This window comes from Branchiostoma lanceolatum, chromosome 15 (genome assembly GCF_035083965.1).
Source record: "Branchiostoma lanceolatum isolate klBraLanc5 chromosome 15, klBraLanc5.hap2, whole genome shotgun sequence".
Taxonomy (NCBI): domain Eukaryota; kingdom Metazoa; phylum Chordata; class Leptocardii; order Amphioxiformes; family Branchiostomatidae; genus Branchiostoma; species Branchiostoma lanceolatum.
In genome coordinates this window covers 1,935,104-1,959,958 of record NC_089736.1, presented here as the reverse complement: position 1 = coordinate 1,959,958, position 24,855 = coordinate 1,935,104, and the positions used below count along the sequence as shown (strand labels likewise).

The window sequence follows — 24,855 nt, the reverse complement described above, 5'->3', positions numbered from 1 at the left end:
ATCTTATCCAGTATCTTGAGAAACTGCTCCCTTGCATGACTATGGTGTGTTTACGTACCCTCTGTCCCTGTTGGCCTGCTGGCCCTGGCCGGCGCGGTCGCGGTTTGTGCGGTCGCGCCCCGGTCCCTGGGGCGGCGCGCTGTTAGCCTGGGGCCTGCGACGCTCGGGAGACGCCGTGCTGATGCCCTACAGAACCAAACAACTGATGAGTCAGCTGTCACCATAGCAACGGTAACCATGGTAATGTCTGAGCATGCAGTAATCATGACTCTGCCTCATATGTAACCAGACACCAGGATTCATTCGTGAATAGTTTCACCAGGTTGGTGAGTCAATGGATAAAAAGATTCTTTGTACACAACCAAGCGTTTTATTTCAACCACATTTCGGTGACTGTCACTGAGAAGTCACTTTTACATCATTCTTTATTTTTATCTACTTCAGTTTTACCACAAAACAAGGCTCATAAGAGCCACTCGCATGTTTTGGGTTACTGTACTATACTGTGATGACAGATGTTTGTTCACCTTTGACTTGAAAAGTTTAAGGCTGTAGCCATCTGGGAAACAATCACAAGGAATATTAGTCATCCTTGAATAGTTTCAGAATAGTTTCATCAGGTTGGTAAGTCAATAAATAAAAAAGACACAACCATGTCTCTTATTTCAACCATGTTTCGGTGACTGTCACCTTCCTATGACACCTATAGCTGCAGTGCAATGTGAACCAGTCAGGATTGCCCTGAGGAAGGTGACTGACGCTCACTGAAACGTTGGTGGAATAGAACACTTGCTTGTGTACAAAGATTCATCACATGAGTCAGCTGTCACCATAGCAACGGCAAGAAAACATAACCGTAACCATGGTGACGTCTGGGCATGCAGTAATCACGACCCTGCCTTACATGTAATAAGACTGAAACCAAAGAGATTACAGTCAAAGCTGTGATCATGCGTGCAAGGAAAATGGCAGGTTAATCATGTGTTGCAAAATCACTGCAAGCACAGTCATTAAGTGTGTTTAAGTGAGTTAGACTCTTAGGCCAAACAACGTTGGTTTTGTTTTGGAATGACATCTTCTGAACACAAAATCTGAGATTGGAAAAAGAAAGGGTTTCGCTTGTTTTCACAGTAGCTTTTCAACTTGAAGCAACTAGTTACTGGAGGGAAGACATCTTCCATAAACCAAGATTGTGAGGCCAAACACCAACCAAGCAGTATTAGGCACAGGTAATTGTAAACATGCACTAACTTTTCACAGCCCAAGAACCAATTACAGAGCATATTCCCTTTTTGCTAGCTACTTACCTGAAATAACCTTTTTTTAAATTTCTGACCTCTGACACCTAACCTGTAACCCAACACCTGACCTATAACCTCTGACACCTGCCCTATGACCTACCACGCCACCATGGGAACTGACCATCGGACGGACCTGCTGTCTCAGGTTCTCCTGCAGCCTCTGCTGCAGCTCCACCATCTCCGCGGTGCTCATCCCCGGGGCCGTCGTCACGGTTACAGACCCCGTGGTAACCAGGCTGTCAAACACCTCGTCCTTCTGATTGGCCGTTGCCGTGGGGGACGGGGGGAAGGGTCGGCTGGGGGAGGTGGGGGTGGGGGGCTCGGACACGGAGCTGGTCGTGTTGATGCTGGAGACGGAGCTGAGGGACGGGCGCCGCGTGGAGTAGACACACTTCACTGGCACAACTGTACACCAGGGGAACAGGTGAAGTATGAAAACAAGAAAGACAGTCCTCTTTCTACAGTTCCGTTGGCTTGAAATGAGTTACATTGACTAGGACCTCTTAAGCTGGAACATGATGCTGGTAAAGCTACAGTATATACAGCTACTAATTCTTAATCTCATAGTGAGGTATAGTATGAGCCATTATGTCATCTCCTTTTTCCTTTTTCCTTCATTTTTGTATTGTTCTGCCTGTATCTATATATGTCTGTTGAACAACTTATGTGAACTCAGACTTAAACCTTGCAAAAACATTGAAAGCTTTTGATTTGGGAACAAAGAGAGGAACTCACCTTCACCGAATGTGTCAATCGTCTGTAAAATGACAAAAAAGAAGAGTGTTACAAAGATGGAAGCACATCCATTCATCATACAATGTTGAGTCAATGTACATTATGATCTGCTTGCATCCCAAACCATATCCTTAAAATTATGAGCACAATTTTTTTTTTCCAGATGCAAATGCCAACAAATCCAAGTCAAAACCTAAGGTTCACAAATCTTACATTGAGCATGGTGTGCTGGTCCCGTGCGAAGCGTGTAGTCTTCCCAATCTCCTCATCCACCTTACGGTCACTGATGAAGTGCTGGAAAAATTACATACTATCGTTAGACATGTAACATGTGGGTATAAGTCTTATCTCACTAAACCTCTAGTTTGCATATTTGACTGACTTGTGATGTAGATGAGGGTCTAACAGTCACTGTTCTTGAGGTCTTCTGCTTTTAAGTCACAAATAGACAATTTGCTACAAGTACATTTGTACACAAGGATGCAGAATAGTGGTTAAAGTTCAAACACTTAACATTTGTCAAAAATTGAGGGCCAAGAAAGCCAGGTTAAAACCAGCAGCAAAACACCCTAAGGAGCTGATAGAAGTGGACAAGCAGTTGAATAAAGGACAAGAGAACATTTCAATTCCAAAATGGCTTTGCTACAGACAGGAGAACTTACCTTTATGTCTGCCCTGAGCTCTGACAGCTGAGCCTCAGTCATGGTGGGGGCTCGGGCCGTCCTCATGTCTACGTAAGAACATACTACAGACAGAAGAACATACTACAGACAGAAGAACTTACCTTGATGTCTGCCCTGAGCTCTGACAGCTGTGCCTCAGTCATGGTAGGGGCTCGGGCTGTCCTCACGTCTACATAAGAACATACTACAGACAGAAGAACTTACTACAGACAGAAGAACATACTATAGACAGAAGAACTTACCTTGATGTCTGCCCTGAGCTCTGACAGCTGAGCTTCAGTCATTGTGGGGGCTCGGAGTGTCCTCATGTCTACATCAGAACTTACTACAGACAGAAGAACATACTATAGACAGAAGAACTTACCTTGATGTCTGCCCTGAGCTCTGACAGCTGTGCTTCAGTCATTGTGGGGGCTCGGAGTGTCCTCATGTCTACATCAGAACTTACTACAGACAGAAGAACATACTATAGACAGAAGAACTTACCTTGATGTCTGCCCTGAGCTCTGACAGCTGAGCCTCAGTCATGGTGCGGGCTTGGGCTGTCCTCATGTCTACATCAGAACTTACTACAGACAGAAGAACTTACTACAGACAGGAGAACTTACCTTGATGTCTGCCCTGAGCTCTGACAGCTGTGCTTCAGTCATGGTGGGGGCTCGGGCCGTCCTCATGTCTACATCAGAACTTACTACAGACAGAAGAACTTACTACAGACAGAAGAACTTACCTTGATGTCTGCCCTGAGCTCTGACAGCTGAGCTTCAGTCATGGTGGGGGCTTGGGCCGTCCTCATGTCTACATCAGAACATACTACAGACAGAAGAACATACTACAGACAGAAGAACTTACCTTGATGTCTGCCCTGAGCTCTGACAGCTGAGCTTCAGTCATGGTGGGGGCTTGGGCCGTCCTCATCTCTACATCAGAACATACTACAGACAGAAGAACATACTACAGACAGAAGAACTTACCTTGATGTCTGCCCTGAGCTCTGACAGCTGAGCCTCAGTCATGGTGGGGGCTCGGGCTGTCCTCATGCCTACATAAGAACTTACTACAGACAGGAGAACTTACCTTGATGTCTGCCCTGAGCTCTGACAGCTGTGCTTCAGTCATGGTGGGGGCTCGGGCCGTCCTCATGTCTACATCAGAACTTACTACAGACAGAAGAACATACTACAGACAGAAGAACTTACCTTGATGTCTGCCCTGAGCTCTGACAGCTGAGCCTCAGTCATGGTGGGGGCTTGGGCCGTCCTCATGTCTACATCAGAACTTACTACAGACAGAAGAACTTACTACAGACAGGAGAACTCACCTTGATGTCTGCCCTGAGCTCTGACAGCTGAGCTTCAGTCATGGTGGGGGCTTGGAGTGTCCTCATGTCTACATCAGAACTTACTACAGACAGAAGAACTTACCTTGATGTCTGCCCTGAGCTCTGACAGCTGAGCTTCAGTCATGGTGGGGGCTCGGGCTGTCCTCACCTTCAGGTCTACAGCCTGCTGCTGACGCTTCGACAGGATCTCAACTGGAGGACGACAGCATTGAGTTAAACAAGTCATGTTACTGTAAAGAAGACCCACTGACACAACAAAGCACTTAACAACAGTGGAACATACAGCTGGAGTACAAACACTCAAGTTTAACAATCAAAGAAACCTGTCTGCAACACATCAAAAATATTTGACGGTAACTTATAGTTATTTTCTTATCTTTATTTCTACTTTAACTATCATTCTCCTCATTTATCACTGTCTTTTGATGTAAATTCATCATTTTCATTCATCTCTACTCACTAGCCTGTGCCTTGACGTCTTATAATCCTAAAATATTCCTAATACTCACTTAACTGTTGGTGTTAATTTTGGCTGCTAAATCAGCTTACCAAAATACACTTTTACCACTTCAATGTCATGAAGTTCAGATTTTTTTGGACATATGAGGGGGAAATTTTTGTCCATCCAGGATGGAGGGACAGGTCCTAGAGATAGCCCTGCTTTCAACATCAATTTTCCACTTTTCTTTGCTCTTCATGTATTTTCACTCCTTCAGTACTCACTGGCCTGAGCCTTGACGTGGTCGAGCTCGAGCAGCAGCGCCACCTCCCTGTCGTCCAGCCGCTGGTGCAGCTCCTGGAACGCCGCCTGGAGCCGCTTGACTGAGGCGTCGATCTCCTCGTTCAGCAGGTTCCGGTACCGCTGCAGCGACACCGTCGAGCGCTGGAGGTCCTTCACGGAGCGCTCCAGACCCGCTCCTGGGGGAAACAAGTTAAAACAGTCTGGACTTCATGTTCGTGTTGCAATCTCCAAGCAGTTGCAAGGATCCCATGTTTTACGTCTTATATTTGCGACAATTGCAACATCTAGTACTGAAAATGCAGAAATGTTTGCGTTGGTTTTATGTTCGTGGTTTTTGCGGTGAACTCTTTATTTCTCTACAAAGTCATACTCTCTCTATTTTTCTCATTTCTCTCTATAACTCTACATTTCAGGTATATCTCCATTTCTCAGTCCAAAGGGCCAAAGCTGTATGAAAAGCAGTGTGAGGTGTACATGTACATTTGTATCATTCAGTGAAATGCTTTCACAATAAACAGTCTAATTTGGCTGCAATTTGCAGAAGCACCCTGCCCAGCCACCACACCAGTTACACACCCAAGTGGAGGCACATTTGTACCTGGTTTCTTTCCCGAGCCGCCCTTATCCAGGCTGGCTGTGGGTACAGAAACAAGTTTCACATCATCAGTAGAGCTGGCATTAACACTGTATGCTTTGCTTTTGTCTTTCTTGTTTTTTGTTGGAAACTTAATCAACATGTTTTGATCTTATATCTGCCAGAGAGAAGATAGTACTTTATATGATTTAATAATGGATATAGGCAGTGACTATCACAGATTTACACATTTTCTTATCTAACTACAAATGTAAATACATTCCCTGTATGACTTGATCATTACCTGGTCTCTTCGTTGACCCCGCTGCCCCCTTCTCCGCGGCGTGGCTGGACGCTTGGCTGCGATTGGACGACTCGCTCATCGTCCGTACGCGATCGGAACTGACGGACAGCCTACTCGGGCTCAGCCTCCTGTTACGTCCTGCATGGAGAGAAGGGAAACTTTTCCGTGAAAAATTAAGCACTACTATAAATGCAGAAATGTTCGCGGTGGTTTTATGTTCACGGGGACCGTTTCACCGCAAACTTAAAACCACAGCGAACATTTTTGTCCAATACTGTAGCAGTATGTGACTGTAGAGCTGCCACTAACTTAAAACCATCACAAACACTCCATTTTCCCCTTAGCGCTAAATATGAACCACGTGAACTTAAATGTATTTACAGCATTAGTAGGTGATTCTCAGTATCCCAGCAGCCACCAGTGTTCTCACCCAGAACGGCACTACTGTCACCAGAGTCTGTTATTAACTCCACACAGCCTTTATCCTGGTCAGGGCTGTCTACAGCTATAAATTCTAAGCTTACAAAAATACAGTTTCATCAATTCCATGTCATGAAGTTCGGATTTGTTCATGGACAGGGAGAAATTTTAAAATTCTAAGGAATTTTGGTAACTCAATGGTTGCTCCACTGTCACCAATGCAGTGGAAAAGGGATATTACGCTCGTTCTCATTTTAATGTACACATTTTGTAATCTCCATTACCGATTGAAATAAGACGTTCCTGGCTTTAGGATATGCCACATATAAGATGTCAAACTGTAGTTTTTATGAAGACTTAAAACTTTTCTAGCTTTCAAAAACAGAAGTTTGGTACCTTATATGTGGCATATCTTAATGTCAGAAACGTCTTACATCTAACGGTAATGGAGATTACAAAATGTGTACATTTAAATGAGAACGAGCGTTTAGTGATTCAGAGAATTGTGTTTAAGTTGGGTGTGAGAATGATCTGGGCTACCTTACTAGTCCCCTACAATATGAAGATACTAGGACACAACTGCTGCTATTGCAAGTAACATGAACATCAGGGTTCAGATTACCAAAGGGCTAGTAGAAACCTGAAGCTTCAAGGTTGTAATCTACAGTCACCGAGTGATGGCAAAGCTGTGAGCAACATACACCACAATAGTGCCAGCAGCCATGCATGTGTATGTAGTTGCCACACGTGTATGAGATTGCGTAAGCAATGCGGGATGGCTCACATGCATGTTAGTATGACCTACCTTTACCGCGGGCAGCCTTTCCGGGGTTAGTCTTGCCAGACTTTCGTTTCGTACCTTCATCCGCACTTCCTTCCACCTCAGCCACCTCGGCGCCCCGGGACAGAGAGGCCTCCGGCTGCACAGGATCCTGGGAAGGAGGGACTCCTATGGGCAGTGAGCTGGGGTCATGGGTCACTGGAACAGGGCCTGTGAAGGACAGAAAAGGTAATGACCTTCAAACTAGACCTCAAAAAGGGACAAAAGTGAGAAAAAAATAAAAAGTAAAGAAAACAAAAAGATTGCTAACATTGGAGGAATATTCTAGATCACATTGATGGGTGTGGCTGGAACTCATAGGAATTCAAAAGTTGTTTCAAAATTTTTCTAGAACATTCCTCAAACAATTAGTTTTAAAAGAACTTGGTTGGTTAGGTTGTGCTTTGGGCCCTGACAGACAGTCTTCCAACTCAGACCAGAACTTGAAGCAAAGAATTCTTTAAGAAATGTTTTCTTGTCTGAGTTGGAACACAGATTCCACAAGAGCAGGTCTCACCATTAGGTATGCTATCCAGCACTACAGGGTCTACCGCACTCTCTGTGAGGAAAGATTATCAACCAATCATCAAGGTGCATGTTAACCACCACCAGCACCACAGCAGAGTTATACAATTTCACTTTTGATTAGATATTTTAGCACGAAAGGTATTGTGCTTGCATAAAAACTTAATTGATAAACACAACAATCATTGACAGCAGAAATTAACTATAAAGTATCAATCACATAAGGGAAGTGGAAGTCATGTAACCTACCCTAAGTCAAGTGCCCAACATCCTAGCATTAATAAAACTGTGATTTCACCACAATAACCATTAGATCAAACTGGGAAAGGGGGCTGTATGAGGTCCGTATCAATTATTTTTGTTCTTCAGCAAATTCAAAATGTATTCACAGATTCTAGAGTTACTTAACAGTCATAGACTATTCCATATCAATACATGTAAAAAAAATATTCATAAGCAACTCATGTCCTATCATTAAAAAAATTAATACGGAATTCATACAGACTTGATATATGCACAAGTGTGACAGCCCCAGAGGTAACACAGCTTCAAAAGGGGTTCACATCAAAACCAACAGTACAGCACCTACCGTTGGGCACACTGTCCGGTTCAATCCCACTCTCTATACTGGGACTGGTGGGGGAGTGCATGGCGTCGGACTTCGCCGTCTCCGTGGTAACGAGGTCAAGGTTCACGGAGACCTCTACCGGCACCTCCGCTGAGCTGGTGTCATCTTCCTTGGGAGCCTCGTTCTGAGGCGGCGGCTGCTGGGCTTGCTGGGCCTCCTTCTTGTTCTTTTTCTTCTTCTTTTTGTTGTTGGACTGGAGAGAAAATAAACAAGACGTTTACGATGAAGAAAAGACTGCGCAAGGAACCCTTAAAGCTAAATTATCATCTAGAAAAAGGTTCACTAGAATCTACAAAGTGAGAGAGTGAGTGAGTGAAAGAATAGGTGAATGAATGAATGAATGATAAGCAAATATAGCTGCCATGTACAAACCACTGACAAGAAAACAAGACGTACCTTTTTTCCTGTAAAATTCCACTCCTTTAATACCTGTGCAGCTCCATCTGAAAAAAGAATGTATGCATCAGACTTTTTACAGACTGTACACTGGTACACAATATCAGCAATCCATTAAAGGCATCCAGAGCATTTTATGAGGCTTGAAACTTGAATTTAAAAAATCCAATTTCTAGTCATTCCTACACATAATAAGTTTCAAGAACACTTTGATATTACATATCGACAATAAAGGAGCAAAGATACGATGTCGTTGTGTGGTGAGAACTGATAGAAAATCCAAACCCTAATAGACTGATCCTGACTGTCCATCACAATTAGCAGTTCGACCAATGAAAGAGTGACTGCATGTCAGTCAAATATTTGCATTTTTATATTTTAATTTTTGCATTTCTACGTTTGGACGGAGGTAGGCGGGGCTATGGTGTCGGCCTATTTACACTAGGCGCGTGTAACTAAAAGGTCACCATGTATCTTATTTTTGTGCCGCTTTTGAGCACTTTTGATAAGAAATCCACACGCAGATGTGGTAAACAGTGGCATTAAATGTCAATTTCATAAAGATTACAGCAACTAGAATATGTCCAGTTTTCAAGCCTCATAAAATGCTCTGGGTGCCTTTAAAAAGGTTTGGATAAAATGTTCTTTCAAACACGAAACTAAACCTATGTACAAAGTGGCATGACCATGAACTTCTAACTTTTCTATGTGTGTATGTGAGAAAAACAGCATCAGTGTCTGTGTGCTTACCTTCCATGAAGGATGCGATGGCCTTGTCCACATCGTAGTCGTGATATTGCAGGACCAGCACGATCTCGTTATTACTGCGGTTCAGCACTACTTCTCTTATGGCACTAATCTGGGGAACAAGGATCACAATCTCATTATTAGCTTTTTTACTGAAGGATAGAAGGATGACATTTGCTTTGCATTTTCTACTTAAACAAGGAAATGATTCCCTCGTTGCAAGTAAAAAAAAGGAAAGCAAATGTCATTTAAAGTTCAGGCCAGTAAAAAGTTAGTCCAGGGCAGTGGAAATGTCCATGTACTTGCCCTTTAGGGCCAGTGAACTTGTCAAAACCTGCCCAACCCTGTGCAGACTCTGTTTTCTGGATTGGTCTTTGTAAGATTATGGACAAAATTTTGTAGGTCTGACTTAGGTCTGACTTATTACATAGAATGTTGTTACATCTACTAGTATCAGTTCAGGGTGCGAAATACTTTTTTGAGCCAGGTTGCCCATGTTGCAACCTAGGGCAAATGCTAGGTTGCACATTCAAATTTCAGGTTGCTCCAGCAAAATTCACTGATTTCTTCAAATTAAGCTTGTATGTAGCGTATAATACTACTAATATTTCAAAATATAAATTAGATAGTATTTTGTTCCCATTGACCTAACAACATCTTTTTTAGCCAAGGGCAGTGTGTTTTCGTCTTTTTCAGCTTAAATTCCACAATCTATGAAGGGTTTTGGATGGTTTAAAACGAAAAAGTGTTGATTTCTTTATTTCAATTGAAGATTTACCGAATTTTATGAGAGTGACACTGTGTTTTGTGAGCTTCCAGGGCTCCGATTGAGATCTTTGGCTCAAAATATAAGGTTGCACACTGCGCTACCTGGGTTTGGAATTAACTTGCACCATGTACCAACCGAAATCTTGTTGCACTGTGCAACGTGCAACCAGGTATTTCGCACCCAGGTGACCCTGCAGTTACAAACACAGTTACAGCTGGTAAAATAAACATCACTACTGTACATTTGTAAGAAAAACATGTCTTACTTTCTGTTTGATATTTTCAGGGTTGAGTTCATCAGCCATGACGGTGTTGGTTCTGCTGTCAAACACTAAAACTCCAGAATCTGGGGACGGAAAATAAAATCTGTTAATCATTCAGCAGGTATATACATCTATGTCATGCCTGGGCCTGATACGGGTGTTCCGGACTGTGTGATAACTATCCGTATCACATAGGGTTCGGGAGTTGTATCATACAGGCTTCCATAGAATATTTAGAATGCATTTCGAGCGCCACCGCCGAAAATTAGAATACCAGATTCGGAGGTTGGAATCAATGTTGTTACCGTTTTGTGTTCTAGGACACAAAACTCCCTCAACTTCTGGCGCATTCTGCATTGAAATGTGTGTTTTCTCGGGTGGGTATGACATAAATAAAATACAACACGGTGTATTCCGCATCACCCTCTGTCCCAGCCCGACCGCGGGTGGGATCGCCCTCCTCAGATGATACGGAATACCCCGTGTTGCATTCTATATGTACATAAACATACTTTTGCAGTAGCATATATGCCAGAAACTCTTACTGACTTTACCTTGGTTGATACAGATTGCCATTCAACTCACAGATTCAAGCTATTCTCTGTGTGATCATGTCATATACAACATGTACATTGTACATGGAAATATCATGCACACAAAAATGTAAAAGTACATGACCAATACTGACACTGTCCATCAGAAATGCCTTATCCTAAATGGCTATTCTGTCACATTCAGCTGAATAATACATAATATGTAAAACCTTATAAAAGTTATACAGACAGTAGTAATAATGCTGAGTATTTCAGTAGAGCGTTAATCGTGATGTTTGAAAAAACTTCAGGAAAAAGACAAGTGTTACTAAGGAAGTCCCACAGAAATTTCTGCCTTCTTACTGGTGTTTTCACACCTTAGCAGTAACTTCAAGTATGTCTAGCATCTTAATCAACAAAATCGGAAGCCGTCTTAAAACACTGCCAAAGTAAGTGCCACTGTCTGAAGACTTCAGACACTGCTGGGTAAGTTCCAAGAACTCGGGGTCCCCTCAGTTCAGGTCTGGTAGTGCTGAACCTTCTCAGCCTGGGATAGACATTAACTCTCTACTCAAGTGTCTCCTACACTACTGAGAGGGCACTGTAAAGGCTGGGATCTCATCTCACGTCGGGAAGACAATGGAGTGAAGAGGCGTTTCTTTTAGTTCACGGTTGAAACAAGGTGGTAGGCGGGAATAAGACAGAATAAGTATGTTCACAGTGGTTTTAAATTCGCAGTGAAGAGGTTACGACAAAAACAGCGAACATTATGCCATCACGAAAATTTCAGCATTTACAGTGATGGGAAATGGACTGACCCAAATGTGTCCCCCCAGGGGGGTGTGCAGGGTCAGGGAGAGACAGGAAGTGGAACCCACCAGGAAACCTGTCTGTTTTCTGTCTGCTGGGCTAGGGTAGCCTCTACCAGGCTCCACAGGTCACTGGAAAAATAGTAGAAATTGGCCAAATACTATGAGATAGACGGATAACATGCCAGAGGAGTTGGTCGCAAACTGTAACTTCTTTGGCAGACCAACTTCTCTGGCATGTTATCCTTCTATTCGGCCAATTTCTACTATTTTTCCAGCCACCTGTGGAGCCTGGTAGAGGCTAGGGCTGGGGGAGTGCTGGTGTTGGGCAGACAGTGAGGAAGTCTGGGCTATCCTTACCACAATATCAGTGTTATTTCTCAACACTGGGACCAAGCTAGACAAATCCATTATAAATCTTTCAACCATTTGTAATGTTGCAATGATTTTGACATTCAAAACTTAAATCATCTCTTCCTGCCGATATAGCCTACCAAAGGCCAAAGGTCGTGGCAATGTCATACTCATAAAGAAACAACTACAGATTGCTGGGGGGAGGGTTATAACATTCTTGTATGAACCAAAACCAATACATATACAGGCATATGACATAGCAAAATTTCATTGGTAATTTCCCGAGTTGGTAACTTTTTTCTTGAGTTATACTTTTTTCTTGAGTTATACTGTTTCCAACAAAAGAAAAAAAGATCAGCATAACAGAAAACACTGCCTTGTCCATTCAGCAGAGGTTCATAAAATAACACTTTACAGACTGTACCTAGTGAGACACAGACACAACATCAAGCCTGGATTAAGTCTGGTACTAAACAATCCTCTGTGACACTCTTGTAGCTACTGGTGTGTACATACATGTACAGACATCCAAAACTTACACCTAAAACTAACATCCTGGCATAACTCATGTACTACAAGATTAACTAAACCAACACTGACAATGTTTCTCCCAACATTACTTTAGAATGGTCACACAAAGTAAGCTCACCTTCGTGACTGTACAGCCAAACCCTACAAATGTAGGCTTAACTATAGATGTTCCAAACAATAAGTCTGTGAACTTGTCTTCAACTACAGGTTCAACTCTGCCTAACCCATATTGTGCACCAGATGTGTATGAGCAGAAACTCCCATGATGCCTCAGCGGGTCCAATCTGTGACCAGCGAGATAAGGAAGAAGTACATCCTGTCTGACCTTGAGGGAAGGTCGTTACACCGTGTAAACACTGATTGTACGACAGTACATGTTTGTAGTGCCCTGTAACTTCAAATTCTACTAGAGTCCCCCATGTTTCAGTTGAATGTACTAATGTTTAACAACAGGCATCGTCATGCATAGAGATGATGTTTACAGGGCTCGAAACCACCTTTTGACTTACCTGTAATTCATCTATTGCTGGCTACCAGAATTTTATTGTGACACCTGTTTGTGTACTCAAACATGTACATGTACTTTGATAAAAAGACTAAGCGGTAGATCTAGAGTCTGACAAAAAAACACATATGCAACTTGCTAGTCTATAACAGGACAGACTTCTCAAGAAAGACCAAGAGTGACTTCTCAAGAAAGATCTTATATAAAACAGCTTTCTTCTGTCTCCAAGGCCCGTCCTTAGGTTTGACCTTGGGTTTGACCTTGTGACCCCTGGAGGTCAGACTGACCCCTGGGGGGACCCATCAGGCCACAGAAAAACAAACCAGAACTCCTCATCACCATGGTGATGTCAGCGGTTACCATGGAAACTGATCTGATCAGCTTTCACAACATGCCAGGCCCAGTGATAAGCTGGGACTACAGTGGGATACAGGCAACACTTGTGACTCATGCCACACATGCCAGTATAACACTGGAGCACAGAAACAACAACCCTACATGCGTAGTACCGTAAAATTCCTATTTACGTACGCACCCCTCCTAACGTACGCACCCCTGATTTGGGGACGATTGCGGGCCTGACTCAGTGAGTTGAAACGTTCAGGGGAAAAACCCTCCTAACGTACGCACCCCCTCTAGATCTCCAGCATTTCGGTGGATAGTTAGGGGTTGACATGATCATCCTTCCGATGATGTTTACCGACTTAAAGGGTTACTGAGAAAATGTTTCTGGGTAGAAAATGTCAAACAATTTTAAGTATATGTGTTATTTACTCTTTATTACTGATTGATTGTGTGGTAGCATTCCACACTTCATTTGCATGAAGATGTACCTTACTCTCAAGCTGATATGCGATTTTTACGAGGAAGAACCCCTCCTAACGTACGCACCCCGACTTTGGCGTCAGCCTGGAGCGCCTGCTTGCGACTTGAAAAGTTTCAAAAGTGCGTACGTAAATAGGGATTTTACGGTATCAAAACTTATTTCTGGCAAAAGAACAAGCTAAAAAATAATACATGTACTTTGTATTTGTAAATAATTGTAGCTAAAGGAATTAAAAAATCCAAGGAATAGATGTGTTTGTTTGCTGCTGTTGAAGTTGCCCTAACAATATAGTTGCCGTGTCAGTGTTTTTTAAATTACAACCATGCAGCCAACATCTCTCACCAACCATAACAATTTGCTCACTTATGTCCGACACCCTCCTAACAAAGAACAAATGCTGCTGGGACTGACCTCTGACCTCCCTGCCCTTGGCAATGGCCATGAGTCAGGTCATGTAAGGCCACCCATGTGTGCTGGAACCTCATTTGCATACCCATAAATGACAATAACAAGTCATCAACAAACTGGATCGTCAAAATCGCTTCAAACTTGCAACAAGTCACAAATTTGGTATAGACCACCCATACATGTAACATAACATAACATAACCTGAACTAAACTCAGTGATGACAAAAGCAGATATATAGCTCAGTGTTACATATTTTTGTATCCTTGCATTAAAGATGCACTATGTAGGATTGAGCGCCAAAATTGCATCAAAGTTGCAGCAATGTTCTGCTGCAATTCCTGCGTAAGTTGCCAGAGGTCACTAGCCAGAAGGAAATCAACAATGCATAAAAAGTTGTGAATTATCACAAAAGCAACAAAAAAGCCTTGTTCATTCAACAGAGGTTCATATAATAACACTTTACAGACAGTACCTCGTGAGACATAGACAAAACATCAACCCTGTATCAAGTCTGGTACTGAACAATTGGCTGTGTATTAGAAATAACTTATTTCTACATTGCAAGGCTTTTCTTCCATCCATTCAAAATACGTTTGATAATGTAAGAGTACATGCACATCCAAATGGGGATTTATAATAGATGATATCAGATTCATGAAAAACCTTTTGCATAACAAACAGCATCTCATAATCCAGAATGATCAAGAAGCCATCAAGTAATCAGGACAGTGTAAATTCCTTTCCTACCCCTAGAGCTGATTGGAAATAATAATGCCATAAAGGAAGACAGAATATGTTAGTACAAGAAGAAAGTGTTCATACATCATGAACCATGTAGCCTTTCATTTTTTTTAAAGTGTCCCTCATTTTTCTACAGTATGAATTTAAAGGTGGGTCAAATTGTTGATAAAGAAATGCCTGAGTCCGTCAGTCTGTGCCTGTGCTGAATTAGAGTTATACAAGCCCAGGGGTTTTTCTAGAAAAATTAAACAAGAGGGAGCACACACATGAGAGGGAGAGAATTCTATGTATTTATGGATGAATTGATTGCTGAGTGAAGGCTGTATGCTCATATTAAGCTAAAATCTGAATTCGACAAGGGGGTGCTGGGCTGAAACAAGAGGGTGCAGCGCCCCTCTTTCCTGATTTAGATGAACCCCTGCAAGCCTACAAACTTGAACACTTCTAAGTCACCACAACAGTCTCCACTACTTCAGTCTAGACGTTCCTGTTCATCTATGACTGTAACTATAGCCAGGGTGAGTGAGTGGAAGTTAGACTCTACCAGTCTCCACCGGTCGCTTGGGAAAATAGTAGAAATTGGCCAAATAAAGTCAACTGTATGAAGGGAGTTGGGTTGCAATATTTGACCTAATATCTCCTTAGCCGACTCCCTTCATACAGTTGACTCTATTTGGCCAATTTCTACTATTTTCCCAGCGACCCGTGGAGACTGGTAGAGTCTAAGTGGAAGTCCTGCCTTGGTTCCTATGTGTGTAGTCTGTCTGCTTCCCACACTGACTGGGCCTGGGGACCAGCCAACACAACAGCACGTACAGGAAGTGCCCCATTCCTACAGGTACGTGTCTCAAAACAGGCCAAGGAACCCAGGATGGCCCACAAGACATCTTGGAGGAAACCTTCAGACATGAGGCTTGCTGTGGAAACAATTTCTGCCAGCTGAAATTGCCGACCTGGTCACAAAGAACGGGGACGGATATTTGGATCAAATCTGCTTCTGCTGACGTTGGACTAACCTGAACCATGAAGACCTGGTAAAACTGGGGAAACTACCTCAGGAAAACTCTCTCGTACAGACAGGACATGAGATATCTGTCCTCCCTGTCAGCTGAGGTGTTCCTTCATAAGGACAAAATAACCGACATCCAAACTTACCGTATTCCTGGGAAAAGTTGTGCTTGAGTCTGGAATGGTTGAATTTTCCAGCCAGCGATCTGGCACTCCATTAGCGGGTGTCGGGTTACCGGGGAAGTCCTGCACAGAGGGGGTAGCCTGGTGGGGCGGGCTGGCCGCACGCAAACCGCCTGATCAGAAGTGCGGCTCTTTGAGGAAGTGCTCCAAGAAGTTTTGCCAAGAAGTGTGGGAACACTGTCTATACTGACAGCTATCTGTCTTTAGACTTGGAATATTTGTCCAGAAAGTTTATTCTCCATTTCTTGTAAAATTTGGCTTGCCCTTTCACAAAGCATGTTGGCCACACAGAGGCGGCGGCACGATATTTTGAATGGGGGGGCGAGATAAGTTGAGATCAAATCTCACTAAGACGAGCGCCGAAGGCGCGAGGCGTCGCGCCGAAGGCGCGACAATACTAGGGGGGTCCGGGGGTGTGCTCCCCCGGGAAATTTTGAAATCTAGACCCTCTGAAATGCTATTTCCTGCATTCTGAGGGGCAAATTTTGTTGGAAGAGTAAGCTAAGTTTAATGACATCGTTTTTTGTAAAAAAAATGCTGAAGGGTTTCAGCTTGATTTGGGGGGAACGTCGCCCTCCCGACATAGCACGACATGCTCCCACAGGAAAATTTAGAATTCTTGACCCATTGAAACGCTATCTCCTGAACTCTGAGGGGCAAATTATGATGGTAAAGTAATCTAAGTTTAATGACATCTCTATATGTGAAAAAAAAATGCTGAAGGGTTTCAGCTTGAGTTTTGTTGGACGACGCACACCCGACATATGATTTTTCCGCCGGAGCGAGACATTGAAAACTTTGAAATTTTGACCAATTGAAACGCTGTTTCCTGAATTTTGAGGGGCAAATTTTGCTGACAAAGTAAGCTAAAAAAGTTGATGACATCTCTATTTGTGAAAAAATACAGACAGGTTTCAGCTTGAGTTTTGGGGTGCGACGCCCTCGAGCCCTCCCGACATATTTGTCGCCGGCGGCAACATTCTCCTCCGGGAAAATTTTGAAATCTTGACGGCCTGAAATGCTTTTTCCTGAATTTTGAGAGGCAACTTTTGCTGATAGATTGAACAAATACAGAAGGGTTTCAGCATGAGCTTTGGAGAGCGACGCTGTCCCAACATATACGCCGGCGGCGCAACGATCCTAGTGCGCAGCAATCCTAGTATGCTAACGTACGTCGGAGAAAATTGTGAAATCTTGACCCGCTGAAACGCTATTTCCTGCATTTTGAGAGACAAATTTTGTTGGTAGAGTAAGCTAAGTTAAGAAAATCTGTTAGTGAAAAGATTCATAAGGGTTTCAGCTTGATTTTTGGGGGGGCGACGCCCCCCCAACATATTTTTCGGGGGGGCAGCCGCCCCCCTTGCCCCCCCTGTGCCGCCGCCACTGCCACAAGAGTGAAATGATTGATGGATGGATTGCAGAGCAGAGGTCCAAAAGTAACTGGCACCAAACCTGACTGCATGAGCCAGCCCCTGTAGCCGAGGCCCCCTGCCCCAGACAGAGTTAAAAGCTACCACATGTGAGACAAGAGCTGCATTCCGACCTTACAGGCCGACCAGACACTACCCTCTCCGCAGCCTCCCAAGTCTCCTCAAGATGTGAGACTAGCGTCTTACAACGTCTTACAGATCAACTCGGACTTACAGACCCCAAACTTATGCCAAACCACATATTCTCAACTGTTGCTGAAAGAATTGGGATAGGCCATGTTGTGAAAGTTGAAACACAAGAGGCGAGAAGAAAAAGACCCCTGGCTCCCAGGGATCGAACCCAGGCCCACCAGTCCACAGGCTACTAGTACTAGGCCAGGCTAAAAGGTCTAGACCAGTTAGACTGGTCAGTTGAAGGGACTTGAACCCCACTGTTACAAAGTTGTCAAAGTCAAAACAACACCTTCGGAACCACCTACACTGTACTAACATACCTAATAAAAACGTCTGAAGACAAAACATCATGTTAATCCAAGAAGTCTTCAACATTTGATTCATACTGGTATCTTCATAGAGTTGAAGGTTTCAATGATGGGGAAAAGCTAAGAAATAAGTACTGTTGAATGAACTCTTCTTGCATGTTACAAATGTTCTCAGAATGGGATTCCTGTTCCAACTCATTTCTTCCTGCAGTCAAGGACAAGACATTCATCATTGCCAGTGGGAAAAGATAAGACAAGAAAAAAGATAAAGAAAGGAAGAGAGAGCATATGGTTCAGATAACTTCCCTGTATAATGATCTCTGGTTGTCTGTTGAGTTCTTTTTAGAGATGTTAACAACTCAACTAGGAAATAAGATACAGAAAGATGGCACTCGTTACGTATGTTTTTCTCAATCTTGTGATCTTTCTCTACCCTAGCCCGGATGTCAGACCCCCAATCTCTATAATATCAACATGTATCCCACAAGATAGATATCATAGAGATCGGAGGTCTGGCATCCTGCAGGCGATCTGTACCCAGGTGCTGATGAGAGAACCATACTCTTCCTCCTACTAGACATCCATATGAATCTGCAACAAGGGACAGTCCATTACTGCTACAGGAGGATGGTCTCATCAGACCAACTGTACCATTATTTACCCCAAACCAGAGATGATCCTCCCCTGACTGCTGTATTTTTGTTGTCCCCTCCTGCCAGTCCTCTACAGTAACCAGGGGGCCAGCCACCTTCTAACAGGGGGTCATCCAGGGTGCACAACACAGCAAGAAGGGGATAGCACATTACTGCTGTTTACTGGGGTTGATACAGTCAAACAGCAAATGCCAGCTCAAAGTTATTGACAGATATACAGAAGAATGGAAAAGTTTCAGAACTTCAATACAAGTGACACTGATTTCTGATTCACACTCCCACATGTACCTATCAACACTAGATATAAATAACCTTGGAGACAATGTACTTTTCTCAATTTCTGCCTGAAACTAATAAAAGATTTCAAGCAAGCCAACTATTGTGCCACTATAGGACCTACCTGAAACTTGCCTACGTTGCAGTTGTTGTTCCGAGCCAAACTTTGGACTATGACTTCACTTTCTACATGTCACAGCTTTATATACAATCTCAGCGATTCTTTTCTCTTTAGATTGACCTATGCTATTCCTTCCTCCCAAAGTATGCCTACAAGACTTACCTTAGTCCTAAAACGTGTCCAAGCTTCAATCCTTCTTCAAGTTCAACATCAGACTTTACGTGCTAATAGTCACAGGGAGCAGCTACACATGGTATTGAATGGTATTGAACTTGGCAAAGTAAGTCTTAAACAATCAAATCAGAGCAATCCAGCGAACTTGTTGGAACACGTACCGCTGAGTTCACCACACAGCTCAACAGAGCTGCTGACACACAGTTTCTGTTGACTTAAACTGAACCTTGGATCTCCCAAACTCAGCTCACAATGGCAGTCAGTCACCCGGTCACAAGTACCCGGGCTCAGCCTACCAGAGCCTACCAGAGCCTTCCTTTAGTGGTGCCATATAGAGCTGTGTACTGGTACACACTGTACCGATACAGTACCGGGTATAATCAATTAGGTACAGGTCCAAAATACCTGACCCTGCTGTATGGGTACTGGACCTGACTCAGGGGATGGCCACTTTGACAGATAAAATTACTATGAAATTACCGTGGCAGTGCTCTAAAGCCACTCTAAAGCACAGAAAACACATTTGCATGGCTGGAGTCAAATTGTGTTTTCATAAAAATAATACCTAGCACAGTCAAATATTATGTTTTTACCAGTTCAAACATGCTTTTGTCCTTATTGAAAATCTAGCATTTTCCGAAGAAGTAGTTTAGGTACAGGTTCAGGTCCGGACCTGTACCTAAACCCGTGTACCTGTACCTGTACCTAAAATTTGTTTAGGTACACAGCTCTAGTGCCATATAATTCATGGGAACACAGGGTATGTACATGTATGTTGCATCAGTAAAGCATGATCTACATAAAGATTGAGTGACATAACAGCATTTTAGAACTAATACTAAATAGCAGTTACCAATTGAATAATTCTTAACTCATTGAGTGGAACTCAAGATAGGTTAAAGGAAAGAAACTTAAACAATGAATGTCACCTTAGGCTGGCCTGTAATATTTGAAACAAAACAGACTCAACAACAACTCTAAGAGAACTATTGACTATTGACTATTGATATAACAGAAGGAGGCAATTGTCTGTAGGATCTGTTTCTAAACACAATATAATAATCATAAATGTCCAGAGTCTACATGTATGTGGGCGCACACTCCCATGAAACAATCACATGTAGGTTCAAAATTCAACACAAGACTTGATCAAGCTTTCTGCAAACTTTGTCAATGCTGTTGATAGTTCCCCGCATGCTTACTCACACACATACAAGTTTGATTGACAACCAATGACTGACGTTCTACTGGAAGAACTAGTGTCACTAGTGCCAAGGGTTATACAAGAATAGCTGCTTTAGGGGTACATGTAGATAGCTTCAGTGGTTGCTGCCCAGTGTTTTCTACAAATAGCACAAGATGCGATAGTAGTCATCACACTCGTAACTTAACCCTTGGCACAATAACCTTCAAGTTCATGGCAAAGACATCGTAAATACAAGTGCCTGCATTTGCCAGCAAACGCATGATGTTTCCCTTCCCGTATTCTACGAAAGCACAGTTCTTTGCACACCCGTGTTAGGGTAGCCTGAACTCAATCAAGCTCCTGTAACGGCTTGCTGCCCTGTAACCGCATAGCCCCCCAAGGGGAGGGGACAGAAATCCCGGACAGCTAGAGTTTGTGTTATACAGACTGGTGTTAGGGGTGAGGACCAGTATTACTTGCTCAGAGAATAAACTTGGCTGCCTCATTTTTTGAAAGTCCTGAATGATTTCAGAGCTAGACACAAGCTTGACTCACTCACAGGTCATCTGAGGTTATACTTGGTTACCCCACCAAAAATCTGGTCGCCCAACTTTCATTTTGATATCGTGCCATGTGAGTTCATGCATGCTGTCTACTTACGTAGGTTTTTCCCCTCTCCAGTGGCCTGGAGGCACAGACCGGCACAACAAACTTGTCTGAAACAAGCCACACCTTCAGCACTACTGCTAATATATATACACCAGTACCCTTCTGTTTACATAGACTATATAATGTACAGACTATACATGTCATATAAACATATAGCTTTTCTGTAACTTCTACCAGTGTGCTGGTACTAGACTGCTCACTTACATATGCAATCAAGCTGAGTTTGAAATCATCAAATTCTGAAGTAGGTCAGCAAATTGACAATAGTTACTACACCGCCCCACCCAGACTTCTGTTTAGTGACACCACACCAGTAACTAAGTAGGAAGTAACAACTGTCTAAAGTAAAGAGAAAGCCTTAACATGCCTGAACATGTAGGTAAACACTCAACAAAATGACCAAACAATCGCAGGATCTAAGTTGCAGTTGGTGATAAAGAGAGGGTTGTGTTTCATGTATAAAGATACAAGCTTTCACAGCCAACTACCTGAACATACATAAACAACAGCAGAAACGTTCTTCACAAAAGGTTCTACACTCCACTGTTTACATGTCCACAAAGATTAACAACACAAAAACTTTAAACATGCCAACGTTTGACCCCTACCTGTAGTTAACTTAAGCCACAGATTGGCAAACAAACTGGGGAAAGTTTGTCACCCAATATGCTATATACATATCACAGGTATGCATATGATTATGAAGGTAGGTCTATCACTTCCAAGAATCCATTATGCACTCTGCCTACCTGCCTGTCTTCTTCCCTCCTGGACCATGTTTGTAGGTCAGTTTGTAAGTTTGTCTGTCTGTCCGTGTGTTACTGTATGGTAGCCACCGCGCAACACCGGCACAATGTGTACATGTACCCCACAAGTGACAAATGTGACTCTTGACGAATCTTCAAAACTTGCCACACCTAGATTCAGTCAACCCCTGAATATCTGTGGTTCAGTCCTATCCATTGTCAAATCCCATTCACAAGCCTGGTTTTGGAATGACCCACTGAAAAAAGAGGGGTGTCCCCCTTCAGTTTCAGTGTGGTGACCTTTAGTTTCAGTGGGTGGGGCAGGTATTGTAGTTAGCCCTAGGCTGTACAGTGTCAGGTAGAACCACAGGTACATGTGCACACCTGTGCTGCAACCGACCCATGACGATGACACACACACCTACACCTACACCTATAAATCACCACTTTACACCACTTATGCACAGTTTTGAGTTACACAGCAATCTTACATGATCAACTGTTAGTTTACTGACTTTAAAGTTGTTATAAACTTTGAAAAGCTTACAGACTTTGCCAAAGTGGTTATACAAGTAGCTGTAGCTTGACTAATACAGTAATACTACGGTAATAGTATGCTATCATCTCAAAATCGAGGACAGGAGTTTGTTTCAACATTTGACATCGTGTCCAGTTGCAACTAGAACAAACCTGTGCCCAAAGTCAAACCATGAAGGGACAAACCATTAACGATCATGGGAGTAGGGTGAAAGCTTTACTGAATTGTACCTACAGTACATGTATCAACAAATTTTCTTTCTTCTGTTATACAGAAATGTATGTATTTTTCTGTTAAACTTTTCGTGCCATTTATTTTCTAGAAATCCCTTTGCATTTTTACAATATCTTTCCCTCCAATCTTGGTCCAGCCTTGAGCACCCTTCTCTTGCTATGTAAGCATGTTTAGAAGCACTTAAACAACAACAGTATCAATGTATGAAGTAGAGCCGAGTACATGGTAACATAGGACCTGAGTATGTAACAATAACACTGACACAAGTCTTCACAACAGATCATGTCACCACAAGGCTGGTATCCTGCTCACTGTGGCCACTTAGATCTCCTTATGCAACAGTGTTCAGAGGTATCCTGTAACGTCAGACTACAGGTAACACTGAGTCAGCACAACGGCTTTGTTTACAGGCTCTTATCCTAATCTGCACTCAAATCTGGGGTGTTTCTCTTCGTTTTTACGTTACTGTTGAGACCTCAATTCTAATGGAAGAATATTTCCTGAAATTGGAACTGGACATTTTTCAAATATGACCGGTATAATTCATGTCATGTCATGTATGTACTCAATAATGATATTTAGGACCAGGTCACCTTTCTGTTCATTTTTACAGTTCCATACACAGATACAGGGTTCACACATGCTGATACTGTACTTGCGAGTTGTAATACAATGTATTAATACATGTACATGATTGCTATGTACAGTAACTGTATATTGTTAGTTACTGAGAGATCAAAACTTTTTGACCTGACTTGAGTCAACTTCAACTTGCAACTGGAAATTCTGGAATGCAAACACTGTGACGGACCAATGCCCATCGGTCAAAGCTAATCACATCTTTTTAGAAATCAGGCCAACAAATCAATCTAATCATAGTTGTCATCCACACAATGTGAATGTCAATCATTCCAGAAACGTCCCAAACAGCTCCCCCTGCTGGCCGGACCAGGTAACTGCAGGGTGGGACAGACCTGTCCTCTACACAGGAAATACCAGGAAACACCCTGTCTGACTGGAGTCATCCTGGGTAAATCTATACACATGGCTGAAAGCAGTAACATGACAGATCCCTGACAACTGTCATGCAATGGGGCTGGCATTCTCTTGGCATAACTGTGCTGTGACTCTCTCTTCCAAGAATCTGCTACGATCTGCTATGAACCTCATACAGTATCTCCCCTATCTGTTCTATACTATCTACCTAAACTTGATGATATTCTTCTGACTTCAAATTCAGAACAAGTTTGGTGTAGCATGCGAAGCAGTCTCGAAATAACTGTAAATGCAGAAATGTTCGCGGTGGCTTTATGTTCACGGTTTTCGTGGCAAGCTCTTTGCTGGGATTTGAACCCCTGACCCTGTGATCCTCCTGAACCACTTGACCACCACAGGCTGCCACCATGATCCCACACATGTATAATCCTCCCCCTCCCCCCAGTCCCAGTATATATGTAAAGCCTGCTGACACAGCATCACAATCCCACCCTGTTATTTTGAACTTTACAAACTCCCATCTGGCAACAATCATAACGGCCAACCTCAACACAACTGGAACAGGAAGTCAGGGAAATGTGAGCCCCGCAGTCCCAGAACCCCCCAGGAATCCCACAAACCCACAGGTCAGCTGTCTAAACAACATCCTCCATCGTGACCTTGACTCTTGACCTTCATCTTCTCTTAGAACATCAGGCCAGGAATCAGACCATTCTTCTTACAAAGACAATCTTTAACACATGACATGATGATAAGACATTCAACAAAATTTCTGTACAAATGAATATTTTCTAAAAAGAATAACAAGCTGCAGTAAAAGAGGGAAATTACACTTTGAGTCAAAAGAACATTTTATTTTTCAGATGTTCTAAAGAAAGTTGAGAACATTATAAATGGTGGAACTCATCCTGCCAAGGTCGACACCTGAACTGATGTCAAGGTCGTTGTTAATCAGAAGTACAATAGCTGCCATGTTAGTTCTCTCTCTCTAGCTGACTCAACAAGTCAAACTAATCTGTGTCTAAACATGGTGCTACACAAACCTTCAGAATATCAACACACTGCTGAAGACAAGAAGTTTCATGTTATTATGTTCACTTCACTGCTGCCACTGAATTTTCAAGCACAAAATGCAAAGTAACATTTATCTTTGAGCATAAATCACCTGTTTTCAACAACATCAAACATGTACAGTATTCTATT

The 24,855-nt window shown here is 42.8% G+C and overlaps 1 protein-coding gene across 15 annotated transcripts in view; it reads right to left on the bottom strand.

Annotated features, from left to right (window-relative positions):
- The window catches only part of LOC136421240 (spermatogenesis-associated serine-rich protein 2-like), a 43,492-nt gene that overhangs the window by 6,903 nt on the left and 11,734 nt on the right, over nucleotides 1-24,855 (bottom strand). For 2 of the 15 annotated variants that reach the window (XM_066408449.1, XM_066408457.1), the window contains exons 1-15: nucleotides 21,888-22,036; nucleotides 10,252-10,331; nucleotides 9,221-9,329; nucleotides 8,471-8,517; nucleotides 8,036-8,267; nucleotides 7,439-7,480; nucleotides 6,907-7,092; nucleotides 5,682-5,819; nucleotides 5,402-5,437; nucleotides 4,785-4,979; nucleotides 4,144-4,253; nucleotides 2,250-2,330; nucleotides 2,037-2,058; nucleotides 1,402-1,706; nucleotides 59-186 (exon numbers count right to left, since the gene is read on the bottom strand). In XM_066408449.1, coding sequence (XP_066264546.1) covers nucleotides 59-186; nucleotides 1,402-1,706; nucleotides 2,037-2,058; nucleotides 2,250-2,330; nucleotides 4,144-4,253; nucleotides 4,785-4,979; nucleotides 5,402-5,437; nucleotides 5,682-5,819; nucleotides 6,907-7,092; nucleotides 7,439-7,480; nucleotides 8,036-8,267; nucleotides 8,471-8,517; nucleotides 9,221-9,329; nucleotides 10,252-10,331; nucleotides 21,888-21,915 — 1,739 coding nt within the window. In that variant the 5' untranslated portion in view covers nucleotides 21,916-22,036. Of the gene's footprint in view, nucleotides 1-58; nucleotides 187-1,401; nucleotides 1,707-2,036; nucleotides 2,059-2,249; nucleotides 2,331-4,143; nucleotides 4,254-4,784; nucleotides 4,980-5,401; nucleotides 5,438-5,681; nucleotides 5,820-6,906; nucleotides 7,093-7,438; nucleotides 7,481-8,035; nucleotides 8,268-8,470; nucleotides 8,518-9,220; nucleotides 9,330-10,251; nucleotides 10,332-16,111; nucleotides 16,204-21,887; nucleotides 22,063-24,855 lie in introns of those variants that run through there. The other 13 variants (XM_066408452.1, XM_066408443.1, XM_066408451.1 and 10 more) reach the window with 12 other exon arrangements.